This window comes from Varanus komodoensis, unplaced genomic scaffold, assembly GCF_004798865.1.
Source record: "Varanus komodoensis strain SLA01 unplaced genomic scaffold, ASM479886v1 scaffold41, whole genome shotgun sequence".
Taxonomy (NCBI): Eukaryota; Metazoa; Chordata; class Lepidosauria; order Squamata; family Varanidae; genus Varanus; species Varanus komodoensis.
The window spans coordinates 6,057,773-6,079,361 of NW_025335954.1; the positions used below are offsets into that span (position 1 = coordinate 6,057,773).

General features: G+C 45.7%; 1 protein-coding gene across 4 annotated transcripts in view; it reads right to left on the reverse strand.

Annotated features, from left to right (window-relative positions):
- PIP4K2C (phosphatidylinositol-5-phosphate 4-kinase type 2 gamma) overlaps positions 1-14,561 on the reverse strand; it is a 36,457-nt gene extending 21,896 nt beyond the window's left edge. Inside the window, exons 1-5 of one of the 4 annotated variants that reach the window (XM_044443144.1) lie at positions 14,364-14,488; positions 6,964-7,233; positions 3,995-4,092; positions 1,933-2,029; positions 824-967 (exon numbers count right to left, since the gene is read on the reverse strand). In XM_044443144.1, coding sequence (XP_044299079.1) covers positions 824-967; positions 1,933-2,029; positions 3,995-4,059 — 306 coding nt within the window. In that variant the 5' untranslated portion in view covers positions 4,060-4,092; positions 6,964-7,233; positions 14,364-14,488. Of the gene's footprint in view, positions 1-823; positions 968-1,932; positions 2,030-3,994; positions 4,093-6,963; positions 7,234-8,846; positions 14,230-14,363 lie in introns of those variants that run through there. The other 3 variants (XM_044443143.1, XM_044443140.1, XM_044443141.1) reach the window with 3 other exon arrangements.
- Between the last annotated feature and the right edge of the window lie 7,028 nt (positions 14,562-21,589).

The following is a 21,589-nucleotide window of genomic DNA, read 5'->3' on the forward strand; positions in this document are numbered from 1 at the left end:
TGGGGTCGCGATGGGTTGGATACGACTTTGCGACTAACAACAACAACACTGCCTATATTTCATCAAAGGCAAACTATGGAGTTTCTTCATGGTCAGCAACATCATTTGCACAAACCACCATTTTCTTTTTGCTTAAAGAAGAGTTCTGGTTCTGAATCTGAAAGAAGATTCAATACTTGTTCACTACTTTGTAGATTTTAGCTGGTTTCAGTAAAGGTTATTACAGCACTGTATTACTCTTAGGACAGCTCTGTACCCTCACTCCCAGGGACTGACACGGCTGCCTGAATTTATTTTTCCAAAAATAACATTCACAACCAGGTCTGATTCGATTTCCTTCAGTCCTCACTTCCCACAAGGCCCAAGAGGAGAATTTGATGGGTTGCAGGCAGGTTCTGTTTTACAGTTTAAGCAGCTGCTGATGCCTTGCTGCACAGGGTGCTTTATAGAAAATATTTTATTTGCTCAGCATTCTCCAAAGGTAGCATTGGAGAACCTTTCACTTATTTTTGAAAACAAGTTTCTTGCTTCTGAGGCTGTGAAGAGAAACTTTAAAACATGCAGCAGCTCCTATTCCAAGTAGGCAAGGAAGTGAGAAGAATTCCCAGCAGCTGTCACTGTTTTGTGCATTTGTCTGTTTCTCTGTCCATGGCTAGCAGAATAGTGTACAAACCTGTAACATGCAAGGCTGGCTCTCTCAAGCACAAAAACTGGCTTTCTGTTTAACAAAGAGGCTTGGATTCCAAAGGTAATTTGTGCTGGCAGAAAGAACAGGGAGGGCTGACAGCCACGGAGGAGAACAGTGTCTGCCAACTTGCCTCACCTGGTGGTAGTGGGACAACAGACTATGCACATCAGCCACATCTTCACTGGAGATCTCCTTGATTACCAGAGTCCTGTCATAAGAGAGGAGGAATCGTCCTCCACCTTCCGTCTCGTAAGTGGGTGGACTGCGTGTCAGCGAGGCCTGAAAAAGTCAGAGAACGCTCCTGTGAGATCCAGACTCTGCCCACAGCTCCAGCATGGCTGCATCCTCAGAAACCAGACCCCTGCCAAATCGAGAGCGAGGCAGGGGAGTGGCAAAGAATGGGTCACCATGGTTAACTTTTAAAATCCCTGTCCTACCCCAGCCTCTCTTGGAAATACACACAAAGGTAAGTTCTGCAACAGCTATTGAGAACAGCTATAACAATGGTGGTATCTAGGCAGGCATATGCAGGAGCAAAGTTCCTATGATATCACCAGTGTTAATAACCCACTGGCCTTCCCTTCCCCATTCTGCATCAATTTCTCCTAAGGGAAAACACGTGCCAGTGATCTGATTTGCATGTCCAGCAGTCTTACTTGGGAGTCCCAATTGTTTGAGGCAGAGTAACTTATAACTCCTCAAACTGGCATGCCTGGAAATGTATAGTACAAGTTATGGTTTGAATTTCAACCCGGCTTGCTAACCAACATTCCCAAAGGGTCTGAGAACAAGTTACTGAAGTTGGACATGTTTCTTGATTTAAAGCTATCCGATACAAAATATAAATGCATCATGAGTATTAAAATGCATCATCCCACACATATAAAACCTGAATAAAGCCAGCGACAAAATACTATCCATTAGCCTTGTCCTAAAGAGGCTTTCCTTAAAAAAAAGGTACAGCCAATTCTCTGAAGAGAGGGAGCAAACCTGGCTCAATTGGCACCTCTGGGAAGGAAGTTCCACAGTGAGGGTGCAACCACCAAGAAGGCCCTTAGCCATGTGCTTTCTCCTCTGAGTGTCTCTACTAGCTGGCATACGTGGCCAGCAAACGTGGTGGGGGGAAAGGTGGGCAGCTGTGGAGAGAAGGGATGACCTCTGCTGGCTAAGCTGGATCAGTATCACATGCCTGTGTAGGAGGGATACAAAAAGGCCTTTTTGAATAAAAGAGTAAGCCTACCCACCTGATAATCCAGGTCATCAATGTTGAAGCGTTCCCGGAGATTGCGGAAGACCTGTGGGCAGTACTCCTTGAATTTGAAGTGGCCGGGCAGGTTTTCCCTGCAAGAACAGAGTGCCAAATATTGTTAGCTGTTGCACAAATGGAGCATCTGGCTGGCAGCAGAATGAACTGGAAGAGCGACTGTCTCTTGTCAGATTCCAGGGCTGGGGGTGAGGAGTATGGTTTGAATGCTCCTCTGTGCAAAAAAGAAAAAACAAGACTAGCACATCACTGAAGAAGCCCGTAGTCCAGCTTATTCTCTGCTGCGCTTACTTCCAGCGGCTAGGGGAAGGGTGTCTGAGGTGGTACAGCCACCTCAGGACTCTGCCACATATGGTGCCCAGGCCTCGTATTCCTCAGCTATGGAGGGAACAAGTTCAGCATTGGAAACAGCCCCTTGCACTGCATTCTTGTAAATGCAAAGCCCCTTCTGTTCCCCTTACCAGGAAGCCGGCCTTTCTCTCCAAGAAGTGAGCAAGGCTTTAGTGCAAGGAATCCCTCCCGAGTCAGTCTGGGCATTAACCCAGTAAGCTGGGGCCCATGCTGCGTAATCCTCTCACCATTAGCCTTGTCTACTACATGGGGCAAACCTCCCATTGTTTTGTGAATGGTGACATTACCAGCAAGGCAGAGCTGGTGTCATTGATACTAAGCATGAGATATGAGGCAAGCGGGGTAGTGGCGGGGAGGGGCTTCTATCTCGGCATGCGCTTGCAGACTGTTCTGTACTTCAACATGAAGGAGTCAAATTACACACTATCTGATCTTTCTGAAATGGTACAGTCCCAGGAGGGTTAGATCATTCAGTCAGACTAAAACTGAATAAAATCCCATATAATTCTCCTAACAGGACCCTTCCCCAAATGTGTAGGCGATTCCCATAATCAAATGTCAATAATAAATGCCTTACACTGAAGGTAAAGGAGATATGAGAATTAAAAAATAAAGTTAAAAAAAGGTAACTTGGTACCACCAAAAACAAGGGCTCTTCAGAAGGACTCATCCCATACCCCATGACACTATTCCACTCCCCAAATTGTTTCCTGAACAGTTTTGGTTTTTTAGAATTAAAGCACTGAACAGTGGAAAGTTCCCATACAGATCTGGTCTACATCAGTCTTCTCCAATCTGATGCCCTCCAGGTGTTTTGTGATTCAACTCCCATCAGCCCCAGCCAGTAAGGTCAATATCTGGGAATGCTCCAAGTTGTTGTCCAAAACATCTGGAGGGCATCAGGTTAAGGATGGTTGGTGTAAATGAAATAAAATACATGTATTGTGCATTGTGTAAACTTTTGTAATCTATAATGCAGGTTCACAGGGAGGAACAGACAGCCAAAGGAAAGCGGCAACAACAGCTGCAATCTGTAATTCAGGCAACAAAAGATTTCATAAGAATGAAGCAGATATAGGTTTCTAGTCCTCATGACCAAGCAGAAAATACAAATATAGCATATGCAAGCTTTCTCAGAATACAGCTGTTCTGTTCACCATGGAGCAAGTACTGTCTCTTATAAACTCATTAGCAAGAGAAGGGGAAAGCATGAGATGCTCAGAGAACACTTACACAGACAGGCTGCATATCAGAGACATGATGTTTGACCAAAGTGGGAAAGGAAGATCAAGAGAACTCAGAAGGGAAAGCTATGCTGAAGTGCAACAGAAACAGCAAAGAAATAAATAAAAGAGGTGTTGCTCTAGGCTTCTCTTACTGGGTAAGAGAAGGGGGAGGGATATGTAATCAAGGAACTATAAATCTTCTAGAGCAGCAGACCTTAAGCAGATGCCCTTCAGTTCTGTGGGATGAGAATCCCTGAAGATGATGGGGGCTGGAGCCCCACACAGCTGAAGGCAATTGGGTTGAGGATGGCTAACCTAGGACATGTCCACTAGGAGGTGCTGCGCACATCCAGCAGACCCAGGCTCTGCCCAACTGAGAGCACCTGGTCCAGTCCCCAGCACCTCCAAGCAGCAGAACCAGAGGGCACACCTTCTTTATCTCTCCACCCCTCTGCAACTCCTCACCTGTTGAAAAGGTGATTGTTCACCTTAATCTTGGAGCTGGCTTTGAAGTCATCAGGAAGCAGCATTACCGGCTGGGGAACCTGGCTCAGTTCGTTGATCTGAAGTGAGAAGGCAAAGGCAAAGCAGTTGGCATCGCTGGCATGTAGGTCCACCATGAGGCTGCTGAGTGCCGCCATTACAACTCACCCAGCCTGTGCCTGGGCAAGGCTGTCAGAAGGAGTCCTGGCTACTAAGGAGTCCCCCACCCCCAAGAGTTGTGATCAACAGCCCAACACTAGAGCTTTCCCAACCAGAGACTTGGGTGGTTCTTGTGATTAAGAGAAGCAATGATATTAGTCACTTGGAATATGTCAGTAGGAGAGGAGACAACAATAATATCACTCCCTCAAAAGCAGCCCTCCCCAGCCTGACACCCTCCAGATGCACTGGACTACAACTCCCACAATTTCTAACCCCCAAGCTGGCTGGGATGCTTGGGGTTGTGATCCAATACAGAGAGCACCAAAGTGAAGAAGGTTGCCCCAAAGGAGGTCTATACTCAGTTTCAAAGTGGTACCAGAGCAGCCAAATCCCTGCATGCAGAAAACTAGCATCTCAGGTGAGAAGAAAAGCCCTAACCCTTTCCCTTGGAATCTGGTTTGGGATGAAAAAGAATTTAAAATGGACTAGCAGCATGTGGAGGACAGACAGAAGAGACCATTCCTTCATGCAACACATTACTGACCTATGGGAATTGTTGCCATAGCATGGTGGCAGGGCCATGAGCCTAGACCCAGGCTAGGCCCACTAATGGCAGTCAGGCACAGTAGCTGGGAACAGTTATCCTATGATTATAGGAATGGGATCTCTGGCTCTCAAAATGCTGGGGACTATCATCAGGGCAAATGGTATGTAGGCAGAAAGTTTGGGCAGTGAAGGGGGAGAAAATCCATTTTTATCTATGGGAATGCCATTTTTCTTTGTGCTCTGATGGCAAACTGCCCAGAGGCATCTAACTGGAGACAGCATGCTGGGAGAAGACTATCTTTTGTCTGCCTCAGCAAGGGCTTTCCTAGGGAAATTCATGCCCGGAGCAGCACATGTCAATCTGTATGTGATCCCTGATCACCCGTGCCAGGCTGTTTTGGCCTCAGTCCTTCCATCAGCCCCTTTTTTGCAGACTGGAATTATCTGGGGAGAAGAACTGTGAAATAAGCAGGCATGAAAGAACCTGTTTTATATCTTGGATTGCGTGAACAATCACAAAAGATTGGTACCAACGTGCTGCTTTGCTGTGGCTCCCCTACTGCAGAGAGAGCATCTTCCTTTGAATAAGGTAAAGGTTTCCCCATGACATTAAAGTCCAGTCATGCCTGACTCTAGGGGGCAGTGCTCATCTCAGTTTCCTAGCCGAGAGAGCCAGCGTTTGTCTGCAGGCAGTCTCCCCACCAAAGTGGTACCTTTTTATCTACTTGCACTTGCATGCTTTCGAACTGCAAGGTTGGCAGGAGCTGGGACAGAGCAACAGGCACTTACCCTGTTGTGCAGATTCGAACCAGTGACCTTTCGATCAACCAGCCCAGCAGCTCAGCAGTTTAAACCACTGTGACACCCATAGTCCCCTTCCTTTGGATAGCTTCTTTCAAATACCCTCCAGTGCAAAAGCATGGGAACCATGGAGTTATATCAGGGATGGACAACTTTTGGCCCTCCAGATGTTCTGGCCTGCATCTTCCCTGACCCATCACCACAGGCTAAGGCTGATGCCAATTACAGGCCAAAACTTCTGGAGGCCCACTCTTAATTTCTGTGTTAGAGAAGCGCAGGGCCCGTAACATGGCATGTACCATAAAGCCTCCACAAACTTTCAAATACCTTGGCCCATAGTCCTTCTCTCTCAGTCTCTCTCTATATTTCTATAAATGTCACATCCCTTTCTCCCGTGAGGGAGGCATCAGAGTAGGAGCCAGTCTGAACCAGCCTTGCACGGAGGTTTTAACAGCCAGCCACTCAGTGAGCTCATCTGCAGCCCATGTTTGCTTGTACCCTACCCCTTGAAGATGATGACATGCCAGTCCATCAAGTGCGCAAGTGGCATACTTCTAATGCAGCAACTGGTACTCAGTGGCTGGTCACCCAATGCTGGCTTCCTACTTTTTCCTACACAGACATGTTTTTCCAAGCAGAAACAGAGCCTAGAGGCCAATGGACCTCAGAGAGCGGCACTGCAAACAAGTTTGGTAGGCTAGGCTGTCAATTAGAGGAAGCTCATGGGAAGGGTAAGGCAACAGGGACACCCAGTCAAAACTCTCTCTGAAACAGATACATCGTAAAGTCATATCTGTCCCTTAGCTGAGAAAGTGGGGGTTCCCTCAGCTTTTCAGTGCTCAGTTCTAGCACAGATTCTCTGAAAGAACATTTGTTAGGCATGCTGCTTAAAAAAGTGCATTAAAGCAATTCCAAACCGAGAAAAGCTCATTTGCAACGTGCACAGATTATGCACAGTAAGTAAACTTGCTCATTCATTCTTATTTCACATAATTTAAACAGGAAAATAATAATTAAAAGAATGGAATAGTCTGGATCCATTGAGAACACTGACGCTTAGCACCCAATGACAGGAAAACTTCTTCAGTCACCTCTCTGGCTTCTGAGGTTGCATCAGGCATTAGCAACATAATTTCAAGCATATATTTATGACCATAAGGACTAGCAACTTGCCTGCAGTAAAACAAATAAATTATATGCTGGTTATTCAAGATGCTGAACTTCACACAAAAAACCATTTTCTGTGGGTTTCGCATGCTCCCACAAAATCGCAGCATAAGCACAGCTTTGCTAATATGTAAAGGTAGAGCTCCAATGCACATACATGCGTCAGTATGGGGGAAAAAGTGGTAGGTATGCAGTGCTAACAGTGAATACAGTGTAATTACTTCGTGTGCATTTTGCTGTTATTTGTGAATTTACTGCATTTTTCCTCTATTTACCCTGCAGAATCAACAGCAGCTTACATACTGATCCCACACAATCTCCTAAGGCAGGTAGCAGAGGCAGCACCGGCTGAGCTTCAAACAGCAGCGCTTCCGTTCAGTGGTTTCCGACAACTCTCCAAGAATAACAGGAGTACCTCAGGTCCTGCCACCCACCAACAGGACCGATTCAGCTTTCATACAGCTCAGGCTTCAACATGACTGATTAAGCCTACAGCAGTGGGACTGTCTGGGACAGCTTCTCTGTGGTGAACAATCTGTAAGAGCCTGGATGTGGCAGAAGAAACGGAACAAGAACAACATGAGCAGGACACTGTGTTCAGAAACCTGATTGCAGGTTTCCCATCGGGCATCTGATTAGCCACCATGATACCAGCCTGCTGACTGGAGACACCTTTGGCCTGATCCAGAGGGCTCCTACATATATGTTAGGCAAACAGAGGTGTGGCCAAAAGCCTGCTCTCTGGTACGCTGGAGAAAGATACATAGAAACAGAGCGAGTCAGAAGGGGTCTCCTGGGCCATATAGTCTGACCTCTGGCTCCAGCAAGCTCCGCTCATGACATGCCTACCATGTGCCTGTCAGAGGCCTTCTGATAGAGAAAACCACCCCAAAGCTGAACTTCCTGGGCAGTTGACATCAGTGCATGAAACAATAAATAAAACACTACAATAACAATAATATAAAAAGGCAGTCCCCAAGGGAAGCAAGGGAGGAAGGAGGGAGAACCCCCAGAGCATCATCAGAGAGCGAGGAAGTGAAAGGGGAGAGACCTCTGAAGCATTACCATAGAGATGAAGCAAAAGGGGAGAGAGGGAGGCATCTGAAGCATGCCTTCCTGCCCCACACATCTGGAGAGAGAAATCTCTGCAGCATTTCCTTGCTGCAAAGAGGCAGCATGGGTGATTTTGGGCCTGGAGGGGGGAATATTCAGTTTTCTCATTTTCACAGGGATCCCATGAACATGGAGGGCCAATTGTATGTGATCTGACTTACATACAAATTTTACTTAAAGACACATTTCCATTTTCTCAGGAAAGGAACTCATTTGTAACCTGAGGACTGCCTGTACCATACTATCATATCAAAAGAAACAAAAAATACAACTAAAACTTTACACTGAAGAATGACCTTGTTAAAAAAAATGCCTGGGATGGGTAATTGCCTCAAACCTCTAGATAACCTAGTATATCTTTAAATGCCTTGGCATACCACCTGGAGTAGCAGAAACAGCAATCAAATAACAAGGAATGGACTGCTTTCCTAGCTGTCATCGTAACAACCTCAAATTTTCCATTTCAGTGCTAGCAAACACCACTTAGCTTGGCCTCCCACTGTCAGGTTAATAGTGAGACATTAGAGATTGTGATTTGTGGCAAGTGATTGATTGCAGAACTCAGTCTCCAAGCTTTCAGGTTAATTGCAGGGGGGTGGAGAGAGGTCAGTAAAGAACTTCAGGGAAAAACAAAAATAGAACTACTTAATGGGGTGATGGAAAATAATCTCTTTTCCTCGTCCCCGCGTTTAACCAACTTGCAAAAGTAGAGACAATACCATTTTCTCTTGCTAAGATGGTTTGCAACATGTAGACAAAGCAGAGTACATTTGAGCCCATGTGCTGTAACCAACAGGCCCTCCCACTAGGAGATCTGTGCACAAAGCCCATCTGGCCAAGAAGCTCAGTGGGAATACCTTGACCTTCCCAAGCTGCCCTCCATTCCAGCAGCATGCTGAATTCAAGGAGCAACATGCACAGAACGTGCCACAAGCCAAAGAGACAGAGTTGCAAGCAGAGGTGTTTCATGTCATACTTTCCCTTGCCAGGAGGACCAAACCTCTCCGGGAGGGCAAATGCAGAAAGCAAGTATCTTGTAACTCACTAGGGGCTTGTGCTTTAAGATGGGGCTCCATGTGTGGTGCTTTTCGGTCCTGTCGGTGGCTCCCTCCTGCGTGGGGCTGCACTAGCTTTTCTTCATGCTCCCCTTCTTCTCAGCGCTGTCAGAATCCAGCCAGTGAGTGTCCTGGTGTGCCAAGATGGGCTACCTAGGTGGTGAGCTCTTTGCTTTGTAGAACAACACAGAGGTACCAGGCTCAAGGGCCTTGGACAAAGAATGGGAAAGATCCAGTACTGGGATAGGAGCACTCAGATCTTGCAGAGCAGTGTCCTGTTGTTTAGGGAAAACCAAACACTGTATGGAATTGCTATTATCCAGAGGGGAAGAATCCACACCTTGCAAGCCATGCATGACTGGAAGTTAATCAGACAGGCACAACAGAAGGTATTACCAGCTTGATTAAGGTGGGCCGGGGGTTGGGAGATCTCAGTCAACCCTGATAAGAACAACTTCACTTGGAAAGGCGGCTGTCATAGTGGCCAAGTTCTCCAAGAGGACAGTGGACAATTTTTTTAAACAATTTTTTAAATTGTTACATTGTTATTATTTATGCATTTATGTATCCTTTGCGAGCCGCCCGGAGGCTTTGTTGCGATGGGGGCGGCATAGAAATATTTTAAATAAATAAATTCCTGTTCTGCGAACCCTACCTGGCCATGGAATGCCTCACGTACCTGCAGAGAAGCTTGGATGGTGGGAATCAGACGCAGCGGAGCAAAGAGTCTCCAGCAGTGAAGGTGATGCATAAAGCTGACTAAGGCCAGCACACCCCTGCCTGCTGGGCCCGAGGTCTCCCCACTACAAGAAGAATGAGGCCACAGGGAGGAAAGATTGAGAAGACTGGGAGCAAAATACCTTCCATAGGAAGGTTTGATTCAGCCATAAGATCACCCCCAAGGACTGAGGTGATTCAGCCAATGTAGGGCTCACTGGGGAGCCATCTTGGGGGCAGTGGCTGCAGGAGTACTAGGATTGTCCACTACCCATCAAGAAACAACAAGAAAGGGCAGCAACAGCAAGTGGTCTGACTCTCTGCCAGGGCACAATAACCTTGGCATGTCAGAGACGGTGCCAAAGGAAGCCTGCCTACGTTTTGCTGTAAATTACCTGCACTGAGAGCCCCTGAACACCTTTAACATTGTTGCTTGTACTACCTAATCCTGGCACCAACCCAACCATTCTGACTCCAACTAGCAGAACAGCTTGGATTTCATACTGTTTTTCCAGCTGATTTTCAGAAACATGTGCATTTAGTTGCAAATAGCTGGTACATTTTTAATGAAGCAACAACCCTGAAAAGCAGCAAGAGAGATTTGTCCAGGATTTGGACTCAGTTTAGCACAATCTGCAAACATTTTGATATTGACCCTGTAGATTTTACAGGTTATTTGGTTGCTGTGGTTTGCTCTCCCTCTCCACAAACGCAATGAACCATCGCTATGAAGAGAAATGAGCTGGGAGCCAGCCTAGAAACAGCCGTTGGGTAATGTTCTCCATCTCTCTGCAGCTTTTCTGGTTAGCAGAGCATTTCTGGTAGACTGAGTGCTTGTTTTCTCATGCTTGGAGGAATATTTCCAACTCAGCATGCTGTAACATCTTTTCCTTCCCTAGAACTGAGCACTCATCTCCATTTGGTGGAATGTATACCAAAGTTTGAGGACCCAGATGGGAAATTGAGGCCAAGAAGAAATGTCTTGCCCAAGCCAGTGAACCCAGGTGATCCAAGGGTATGGTCCGCTCTAGTTCCTTTCTCTTATACAAAGCTAGGGAAACACTTTCAGGCTGAAGGCTGAATTCTATTTTAAAGAAGCTCTCGAAAGCTGCATTCTAGCAGTGGGTGCAACCAAGGGGAAGGATGAGGCTGTAAATTTTAAAAATCCAATATATCATAGCTTAAAATTCTTACTGCCAGAAACTAAGTCATATGGGAAGCATCTCAGCCTTATAGAATAGGGAAACTGTGTAAAAGCCAGGCAACCACCGAAGAGGTAGGTCCAAGCTACTCCAATGAGCCAGGATGGGGCTCCAAGAAGGCCAAGTTTGGGCTCCGGCCTTAGGTTCCCCATCCCTGCTCTAATGGGAAGGAAAAACCACCAGCAGCTTGAATGGATATTACAGGGAGAAGATTAGGAGATTGCTAAGCATTCGTATACTGCCATATGGATCATTATTCAGTTACTTTGGTATTGTTCCTACTACACAGCAAGAGCCAGAAGAGAGCTAGCTATCTGAGCCAACATTGCTTGTGTGTTAGCAAGGGAGGTCTAAATGGAAACCAAAAGATAGCTACCATCAATGTTCATTCCCATATAGAGGAAAAAGTGCACACATGGGCTTGAGAGGTTAAAATCAGATGTTACAATGATTTGGGAATGGCCAGCCAGGATACTATACCCAGATAGTTTCCAACCAGACAAAGCGATAGATACCAAGACAAATGTTTTAATTTCACAAGATCTATTTTTCGTAATTTCTTGGGGCAGTGGTGGGGGAACATAAGCCTCAGTACAATTTATTTTTAAGCATGAATACAAATTTAGCAGTCACACTTTGGAAGCACCAAAGGGCAAAACGGAAGGAAGCATTCAGCTTTGCGTACTTTGAAAGGCTACGCCTACAGCAATAAAAGACAGTTTGCAAGGCAGAAGGGCATGCGACAAGGCCCACGTACCAGCCGCCTCCTTTCTTTCAGAATCTGAATTCTTCTGATGCTGTACCATGGCATTCAGATGCTCGCGTGCTCTCACTCACGTTCTCTCTCTCTCTCACACACACACACCCCTTGTGATCATAGAACTGCTGGAATAAGAGGAAATGGGGTCAGCCATGCTAAGGGAGAGTCAACAATAGCATGTAGTCTTCCTACCTAAGATAGGAACACACATCATGTAAAAATATGCACTGACGGTTCTAGGCCTGTGATGTTTCCAGGTGTTGGTTAATGCACTTCCCATCCAAGATCAGGAAAGCAACTCCCTTCAAAGCATCCGTGAGGGCAGGTTCGACATCACAGAAGATGCCTCTGGATCTGGGACAGCAACTGCAGCTTTCCTTCAAATTCTTTAGCACAGTTATCAGAACACTGCATTCTTTACATTTCTGCAGTGCCCAGATAAGCTCTCTCTTATTCTCTGGAGGGGTCCCTCAATGAGATATCCAGTCTGTCACGCTGAGCTCAAACACTGGGGCATTCACTACCTAAACGCACTTGGTTTTCCTACTGAATATGTATTCTACCTAAAGCAGGGATACCAAAACTTTTTTTTAGCCCAAAAGCCACATTCCATTTTGGAGAGGCTCTTGAGGAGCTGCATTCCAGTGGAATGCCAAAGGGTGAAAAAAGCCAGCATATTTTAGTTTACAGCTCTTTCTGCCAGCAACTTAGCCTTATGAGGAAAGCCAGGAAACCACTCAATGATTGGTGGTCAGAGAAAGTGGCTTGGGCCAAGGGGAAGAGGCACAGCCTTCTAGAGAACTTCAAAGGCTAGATTCAGCTCCCAGGCCTGAGGTTCTACACTCCTGAAATAAGGAATCAAGAGCCAGAACACCTAAATGAGCAGAGAATTATGGTACTCACCAGAAGTTTGGATTACAACCCCCTTCACAGGCCATGGTGGTTAGGGATGGAGGGGTGTAGTTCAAACAATCTGCAGGGGACCAAGCTGCCCACTTCTGACCAAGAATCTACACTGAGAGTCCTTGACACAAATCCTTGTGTCCTGCAATATGCAAAACCTATCCCCCTTTTCTAAAAAAGAAAGAAGAGCAACAGTGATGAAAAATGGCTAGGGAATACTGTGCATTGTAAGGCTCTGTTTAAGCATGCAGAAGGCTGAATTCTAAAATCATGAGGGTATCTGCCCCACCTTCCTGCACAGATGCTGTATTTCAGGAGTGGGCAGAATATAGGACTGGATCTATGGATGGACTGAGAAATTTAATGTAGATTTCTGTGCCCCACTTGTTCCCCAACAGCAACAACACAATCATTACTCTGCTCCCCTCCCCCAAACAATATACTGCTGAAATGAAGAAAGCTTGGGGTAAGCAGAAGTGGATTTCTGTATAGAAGAACTGTGAGCTCCATTAAGCTTTTGTACACAAAACAAATTCCTGGGCCCAGGGGTATTTACTTCTAAGTGCATGCCTTTTGTACCAGGCTCTTCAGGTTCTTCTGAAAAGTAGATCCTGCAAGTTTGAAGCCTGCACAGCTCTGCTATATGGAACCGTTTTACAAATACCACATAATTTGTTGTTTTTATTTATTGGTTTTAAATTATGGCCGAGATATTCTGAATTTTTAATGTCATCCTATTCTATGTTTTACCTGCCTTGGAAGCTGCCCCTAGGCTTTCTGCGATGGGTGCGACATAAAAATGATATAAATAAATAAATAAATAAGACAAGAAAAACATGCATACAGGTTGCTACAGCATCACAATGAGGAAGGAAAATCTAATCAAACATCTCTCTCAGAAGGCAAACTTAAGAGTTGCATCTGGGTGATGCATGACTCAAAAACTTCCTGAGCAAAACTAGGATCAGGTAGGAAAGTATGATTCACTAGACTTTGTAGCAAGGCAGGCAGTAATGGCAACAGGAAAAGGAAGCAATCTTGGGGGAAATGTGTCGGTTTTTTGTTGCTTCAGTGCCAAAACTTGATAATGATTCCTCCAGCACAGTCCCCAGTGCTAGATCCCACAGTGTAGAGAGCCATCATTCGACATCAGTTCAGCAATCAATTTACTTAAATTACCAGAATTTTAAAAACATTTAAATTACCTTCCTTTAAAAACATTTAATGTGAAATATTTCAATAATACAATTCTTTAGTATGCATTCCAAAGAGTTTACAACAATAAAGGGCTTATGATAAATACAAACCAGAAGAATAAGACACCATTTAAAAAGGTACAGATTAAGCTTGAACACATGCCCAAGAAGCAAAATGAGAAATTGCAGAAGAGAAGAAAGAAAAGTGGAATAGGGTCCCAATTAACATGCCAGACCAGAAAACTTGAGTACCACTGATGCCAGAATTGGTATATTCTCATCTCTCTAGGCAACGGAATCTATTGTCTTTTTTTCCTCCGTTTCCTTTCAGTCCCTCTTCTTGTGTCTTATAAAACTGGAAAACTGAAGGCGTGGACCAGGGGGTGGCCCAGGTAGAAGAGGGCAGAAACGATGGCCCCGATAGCCTCTGTGCCCTGCTGCCCTCTAGACGTGTTAGAGTACTACTCCAGGCATCGCCAGTCAGCCACGCGGGCTGAGCTATTGCATGCCGAAGCAAGGAGAAATAAAACATGGTTCTGGGAAGAGACTGGCATGACACCAAGGTCAGCCTCGGCGGAGGCTCTTGCAGCACGCCCAGTGCTGAACAAGGGCGGGCTTGTGAATAGGTTCAGAGTGAGAACCGCCCTTCCTCCCTCCCAGCCACAGATCCTGCAAGGGGAGACCCCACCTCTCACCCCACACGAGGAAGGGTGAGACCCAGCGGGTTACCTGGTGGTTGATCCCCCAACCCAAGACGCCCAGCAGAGGGTTGGCCGACCGCAGCACCTTCACGCGCTGCGGCACGAAGTGCTTCTTCTTGGTCTTCGTGCGGGTTCCCGGCCCCACCGCGGCTGCCATCCCTGCCGCGCCCGACCGCTCGCCCGCCTGCCAGCCTCTCCCTCTGGCTCAGCCTTGCCGCCGGCAACGGAAAGAACAATCAGCTGATTCCGTCGACACGTGACGCGAGGAAGCCTGTGACGGAGAGTTGCGTCTAGAGACCGGCAGACGCAACCTGCACTTCCGGCTCATGACCGAACCACTTTTCGGGGGTGGCCGCGTTCATCTACATGAACGACGAAGAGACTTGTGCCACTCTAAAGACTAACAGCTTTATTCTGGATTAAACGTTTCTAGACACTTCCTTCCTGGGGCAATGGACAGCATCCACGGATAAACTGCGGGTCAGAATAAACTCTAAGCCTCAAAACGAAAAATTCTCTCAGGTGGCTTTTGTTACGCCCAGTGTGTTCCGGATATGGGATCTTCTTCCTTAGGGAACACTTTTCTTTCTCCAAATCTGTCTTAAAAAGCCTTTCCAGTGTTTATTCTGTCTTAAAATGCATCCGAAGACTGAAGAAGGAAAGTTCTTTTCGAAACTTTATGCTCAACTATATTATGTTGAGCATAATAGAAGGTTCTTCGGACTATTTTTTTCTCTTCTGTCTTAAGACAAAAAAGCGCCTTCCCTACTTGTTTATTTTAGTCTTCAAGACAGCCTTCTCCAACTTGGTGTCTTTCACATTTCTTGGGCTGCAGATCCCAGAATTCCTGACCCTTGGCCATGCGGAGAGATGGAAGTCTAAGATTATTCGGAGAGCACCAGATTGGGAAAAACTGCCTAAGGTGCCACAGGATTCTTCGTTGCAGTTGAAACCTGCCATTGTGGAATGAACACAGCCCTTTCCTATCTGGTGCCCTCCAGATGGGCTGAACTACAATTCTCAGCATTTCCCAGCCAGCGGATCTAATGGGAGTAGAATGATGTCCTTGGAATTTTTATGGTGGAAAGCTGTAAGACCGTGTATATGCTTTGCCTGGCAAGGCAAAGCAGGGCTGTGGGACAACACTCAACACTGCTGAAATTTGGAGCAGAGGAACTAGTCAGAACTGGGATAGTAGGTGGTTCTGATACTCTTCTTTTGTCTCAATAGGGAGCATGAAGATCATATTGGGCAAGCGCACAATAGAGCCACCAAAGGGATGACTGAAATGAGTTTGAAAATACCTGGAGGAGGAAGTTGCTTGATTCACTGGGTCCTTGGTAAAGTAAGTAGTGGGGTGTGTGTGGTAAACATAAATGGAACATAAAGCCATTCTGAAAATGGCAGCGTTTGTTTCCCTTGACTGTATCTACTGCATCTAATCACAGCTATGCAGCAGGTAGGACAGGCTATGCAACAGGTACCTTTTCTTTTAAGCCAGCTGTTGGTGAACGTCTCTTTCTTATGCATCTGTCAAAGGAATAGAATCTTCGTAAAAGAGTAGTAGGAGTTCTGCCTAGCAGTTGAGCAGCTGTCAAGAATGAGAGCATTTCAAACACAGCACCCCTGTTAGCCCTGCTCTTAGCAGCCCATCTGCTCACACGTACTCATGACGGTCATGTATGGTGCCTTGACCAAATTAGGGTGTCTGCTCCAAAGTAAATTTGTTCATAGGAATGCCAGCCACTGTGCCACTTGAAATTGCGGGCTACAATTTAATGCTACTAAGCATTTACCACATTTCAGGTGCTCGTAATGCTTACTTTACATTGTCATGGTGTTTCTTAACATTATCACTGCTAATGCAAGGTACCGTATAGGTAGACATTGAGCTAGTATGTTGAGTCACCTTTGCTAAGCTGGAAAGGTGTGGGCCTGCAGCAGGATGGATGGCCATATGTGGAAGCAGAGCGGGTGGTTTGATTCAGTGGCCTCAGAGGAGCTTTCCAACCCCACTTCTATTCTGCTCTATTGTCAGCCAGTATTGCATCATCACTGTTTCGCAGATAAGGGAATAAGCCTAGAAGACAGTAACTAGTTTTCTAAAGCCACAGTGAGCTTTTACTCAAGATTTTAGCTGGAAACTTTCTGAGACATAAGTTTGCTCCATCAGCTCCTGTTTATGCACGAAAGTCAGCCTGTTGTTTCAAGTGGTAAGCTTAAAAAGGAAACAACCTTCATTGTGATTTGAGTCATAGGCGTAGATTCAAGTCTGTTGTCGGCATAGCCTGGTATTCTCTAGTCTGTCTGGTAGCAGGTTTCCGAGGTTCACATCTCTTGCTACCTGGCATTGTCAGAAACTCAACCCATGATCTTTCGCACTCAATACATAGGCTGTGCTACTTAATTAAAATTCCTTCCCAATAGCCAGTCATCACAGGGATAACCAGACACTGGTTTTCTTGAAACAAAATCTACAAATGGTAGTGTTAATATCAGGGATGAAGTACAGGCTACATCAAATGTTTGTGATCTATTCCAAGAAACAACTAATGGTGATTTGTTCTGAATTTAAGGTGTCATTAAAATCTTGGTCAACATTAAGGTGTCATTAAATTTTTGCACTGGTGGCCATTACTACTTCCTGTAACAGTGAATTCCATAGTTCAACTATGCACTAAGTACTTTCTTTTATCTGTCCTGATTCTCCCACCAATTAGTTTCATGGTGTGAATGTGGGTTCTTGTATTTGGAGAGAGGGAAAAGAATTTATTTCTCTCCACTTCTCCATACCATGCATACTTCTACACACCTAAAACATGTATCTCCTTACTCATCTGTTTCCTAAGCTAAACAATCCCAATTGTGGCCATTCCTCATCGGGAAGTTGCTCAAAACCCTTCATAATTTCAGTTGGCCTTATCTGCAATTTTTCGAACTCAGTCATGTCCTTTTTCAGCTACAGTGACCAGAACAAAAGTCTAAGTGCAGCCACATCAAAGATTTGTATAAGGGGAGTACAATCTTGGTAGTTTTATTTTCCTTTCCTAATTATGCCTAACATGGAGTTTGTCTTTTTCACTGCTGCTCGGAATTGGGTCAACATTTTAATCTTGCTGTCCATCACCACCCTAAGATTCCTTTCTCGATCAGTCACCACTAGCTCAATATGAAGAGAAAGATGCAACATTAAAATATGGACTAAGTTCTACTGCACACTATCTGAAACCAATTTTCTTTGTGAATTAAATTGAGGGCCAAAGTATGTTTTGACTATTAGGATAAACTTATTTTGCAAGACAAGTCTGACCAATTGACAAAATCAGAAGGGAGCTGTTTTTGGAATTGTTACAATGGTCTATAGTAGGTTAATTGCAAAAAATGGAATGTTCTGTTAGATATTCAGCCATGTAAATGCCATCAGCCATCTGTAGCATACAGTGTGATCCCAGGGCCCCTAGACAATATCTAGAAAGTCACAGGTTGCTTGAGATTTCCAGTTCCAAAGTCAGAAGTGTCCTTCAACTTCTGAACGAGGGGAGGGGGGGAATGCTTCTGTAGCAGTGTAGAAAGAACCACAATGGTTGCTTCTTTGAGCCTGTAGAGGATATTCAAAGGGGAAAAGATGGGAGCTGCCAGGATACAACATATTCTGGCAGCACTCCAGCCTCCTTCCTTCCTTATGCAGCTATAAATGGCTGAAACTGGCCATCTGGTGGATTTGCAAGGTGGCAGGAGCCTTCTGCATAGGATCTGGAGGCTTATGAGCGTCCGCACTGGACTGTACTCTTAGTTAGACAAATTGCCCTTACCAACAATGCAATTGTTTTGACAGTGTAGCTACAGTAGTGTTGGTAATGCAGATGTTTTCCCAGCATAATTAGTGATGTTTTTCCAACATGTTTCCCTCATTTTTTGAATACTGGCAATCTTGTTCCCTTTCATCATTTATGGCAAAGAGTTCTGTGAAACTCAGAAGTCTGAATATTCCTGCAACATCCTAAGCTGGCCTGGCCAATATGGTGTTTTTCCTACCAAGCATCTTTTGTCTTTTGATACCAGCATTGCAATGAATTGATATTTTGAATCTCTCACAAGGATATAGCTCAGATCATTTTGTATGTTCTTCTTGCAGTTTTTCCAGTTCTTCTACATGCTTTTAATTGACACATGACAACCCTGTTCTTTTTTAACATATTTGTTCATTTATTTTTTAAATAAAGTTTTTATTATTTTGACATGCAACATTTGGTGTGATTTGAGCAGTCAGGGGTAAAGTGATGGGTTGTCAGCGGCTCCAGCAAGAAGGTCCACCAGGATTACTGCTGTTCAAAAGTCTGACAGCAAGCACCCCTGAGATTTCCCCATAAGAGCAACCATTCCCCCCATAACCCTGTCTGCTCTGTGTGGTATCAGAGGTGGTGACATTAGTGGGAAATGTGCAGTTGACTCACTGTTCCCCTTAGGGGGTTGTACATGGAAACATAGACTATAAAGGCCACTGACCCAGCTATCAAGAGACACAAAAAAGGAACAACCAAAAATGTGTTGATAGCAGCCTTGTTTTGTCCTACTTTGCAGAATCACTGGACCCGAGCCTGGCCTCTTGACTGTGCAGTGGCTGCAGTTAACTGGGACACTTGCTCTCCAGCTAATCCTCCTCCCACCCCAACTAACTTGTCTTCCCCTCTTTAGAAAGAAAAGGAGCCCGTGTTCCTTTGCTCAGTTGCTGGCTCGCACAGAAACTGCCCATCTCCTTTATCTCCTGCTGTCCCCACAGTTGTGCACTTCCTTCCCCAATGAGGAAACATCAATTGTGCACCCCAAACATCAGCAGATGACCAATTTCACCAAGGACAGGCAGCCTTCCTTAATGCTGCTAGAGCAGCCAAAGAAGATGAGTAGCAGAGCTGTGAAAGCAAGGAATAATTAGCTCCCTTCTGCAGAAAAGGGCCCTCGATATTGCTGAAGTGCCAGATTGACTCTAGCTTACAGGTATATCCAGGAAAAATGTACAAGTTCAAGTACGAAGAAGATTCCAGCTCAAGAACAATGGTGGGCTCCAAAGTGCAAATCTGGTTGCCTGCTTTTTATGCTCCTTGAGAAACACCCTAGAAGAATAACAGCCAGGTGTGCTGAAGCACAAGGCCTTCCTGCAGAGGTAGCCAACACAGCAGGCAACATTTCCAGCCCACCAAGCAAGTAATCTGGAGGTGAGCAGTGCCCACAGGCCATAATGGTAAGGCCTAGTGGGTGGGAGACAGCGGAGAGCAGAGGGAGACCCATTGCTGGGTGCCAGGCTAGGATCAATGTGATACAAGGAAAGTGCCTTATGCCCCTTTTCTCAGGCATGAACCGGTTCCCACAGCAGGGGTTCTTCAATGGCAGCCAGTCCCTTAAGGCAACTGAGGCAGGAAAGAAGAGGGCACCTGCCTCCTGGGCTAAGGAGCAGGGGTCCCAGGGAACTAAGTGAGTATATCGTCTAGTTGAGTGAGCAGGACAGAGAAACAGTGAGAGTAAAGCAGCAGCTGGATAAATATACAGGATACGGAGAGAGCAGAACACACAAACGGCCCATTTGTAGCAGAGGTCATGGAAAGCCGGGCTGCAGCATGCAGAGTTGAGGCTTCCGTCCCAATTAGAAACTAAGAGGAGAGAAAGAGAAGAAAGGAGGGGAAGGTTGGCAGGGCTGGGCTTGAGAAGGCAGGCTCCCACCCAGCTGCGTCCTGTGAGCAGAGCAGAACCCTGGCTTCTAAAACACATTTCCGCCCCTCCCTCTTACTGAAGATAAGATTTGCGCTCTTGGATCAGACCAAAAGTTACCCTAGACAGCTTTCAGAAAAGACGTGTACACACACTGAGTATGTGCTTGGTATGCAACTTGGTTTTATCCATATTTATGCAGTATAAGGAGCTGAATGAGGTGGATTCCAACCCAACCCAAGGCAAGTGCGTCAGCCTTCCCCAATTTGACACCCTTCAGTTGTTGTTGTTAGTTGCGAAGTCATGTCTGACCAATCGCAACCCCATGGACAACATTCCTCCAGGACTTTCTGTCCTCCACCATCCCCCGGAGTCCACTCAAGCTCACACCAACTGCTTCAGTGACTCCAACCAGCCACCTCATTCTCTGCCGTTCCCTTCTCCTTTTGCCACCTATTGTTCCCAGCATTAGACTCTTCTCCAGGGAGTCCTTCCTTCTCATTAGGTGGCCAAAGTATTCGAGTTTCATCTTCAGCATCTGGCCTACTAAGGAGCAGCCAGGGTTGATCCCCTCTAGGACTGACCGGTTTGATCGCCTTGCGGTCCAAGGGACTCACAGGAGTCTCCGCCAGCAGCACAATTCAAAGGCCTCAATCCTTTGGCGCTCAGCCTTCCTTATGGTCCAACTTTCACAGCCATACATTGCAACTGGGAAAACCATAGCCTTGGCTATACATACTTTTGTTGGCAGGGTGATGTCTCTGCTTTTTGGTATGCTGTCTAGATTTGCCATAGCTTTCCTCCCCAGGAGCAAGCGTCTTTTAATTTCTTGGCTGCAGTCCCCATCTGTGGTGATCTTGGAGCCCAGGAAAATAAAAGCTGTCACTACCTCCATTTCTTCCCCATCTATATGCCAGGAAGTGAGAGGACCGGATGCCATGATCTTAGTTTTCTTAATGTTGAGTTTCAAGCCAACTTTTGCGCTCTCCTCCTTCACCCGTATCAAGAGGCTCTTTAGTTCCTCTTCACTTTCTGCCATGAGAGTGGTATCATCTGCATATCTGAGGTTGTTGATATTCTCCCAGCAATCTTTAATTTCAACTGGTGATTCATCTAGTCCCGCTTTTCTCATGATGTGCTCTGCATATAAGTTAAATAGGCAGGGCGACAGTATACAGCCTTGCCGAACTCCTTTCCCAATTTTGAACCAATCCGTGGTTCCGTGTCCAGTTCTCACTGTTGCTTCTTGACCCTTCAGTTTTACTGTACTATAAGTCCCAGCATGACTGGGAGTTGTAGTCTAACACAGCTGGAGGGCTATGTGTGTGTAGGTCCTTATCTCAAGAATGTAACCCTCCTATAGAGATTTCCCTTGTGTTTGTGAGCTTATCTTCTCAGCCAGAATGAAAAGGAAATTGCTTTTTTCGTCAGTTTTTAATGAAAGCTGGGATTGTTAAAGATGCCAGTATGTACCCAATACCAAATTGCGTGCATGTCAGGCGATGCTTTCTGCCTGTCACGGAACACACAAAAGATACACATTGATCCTAT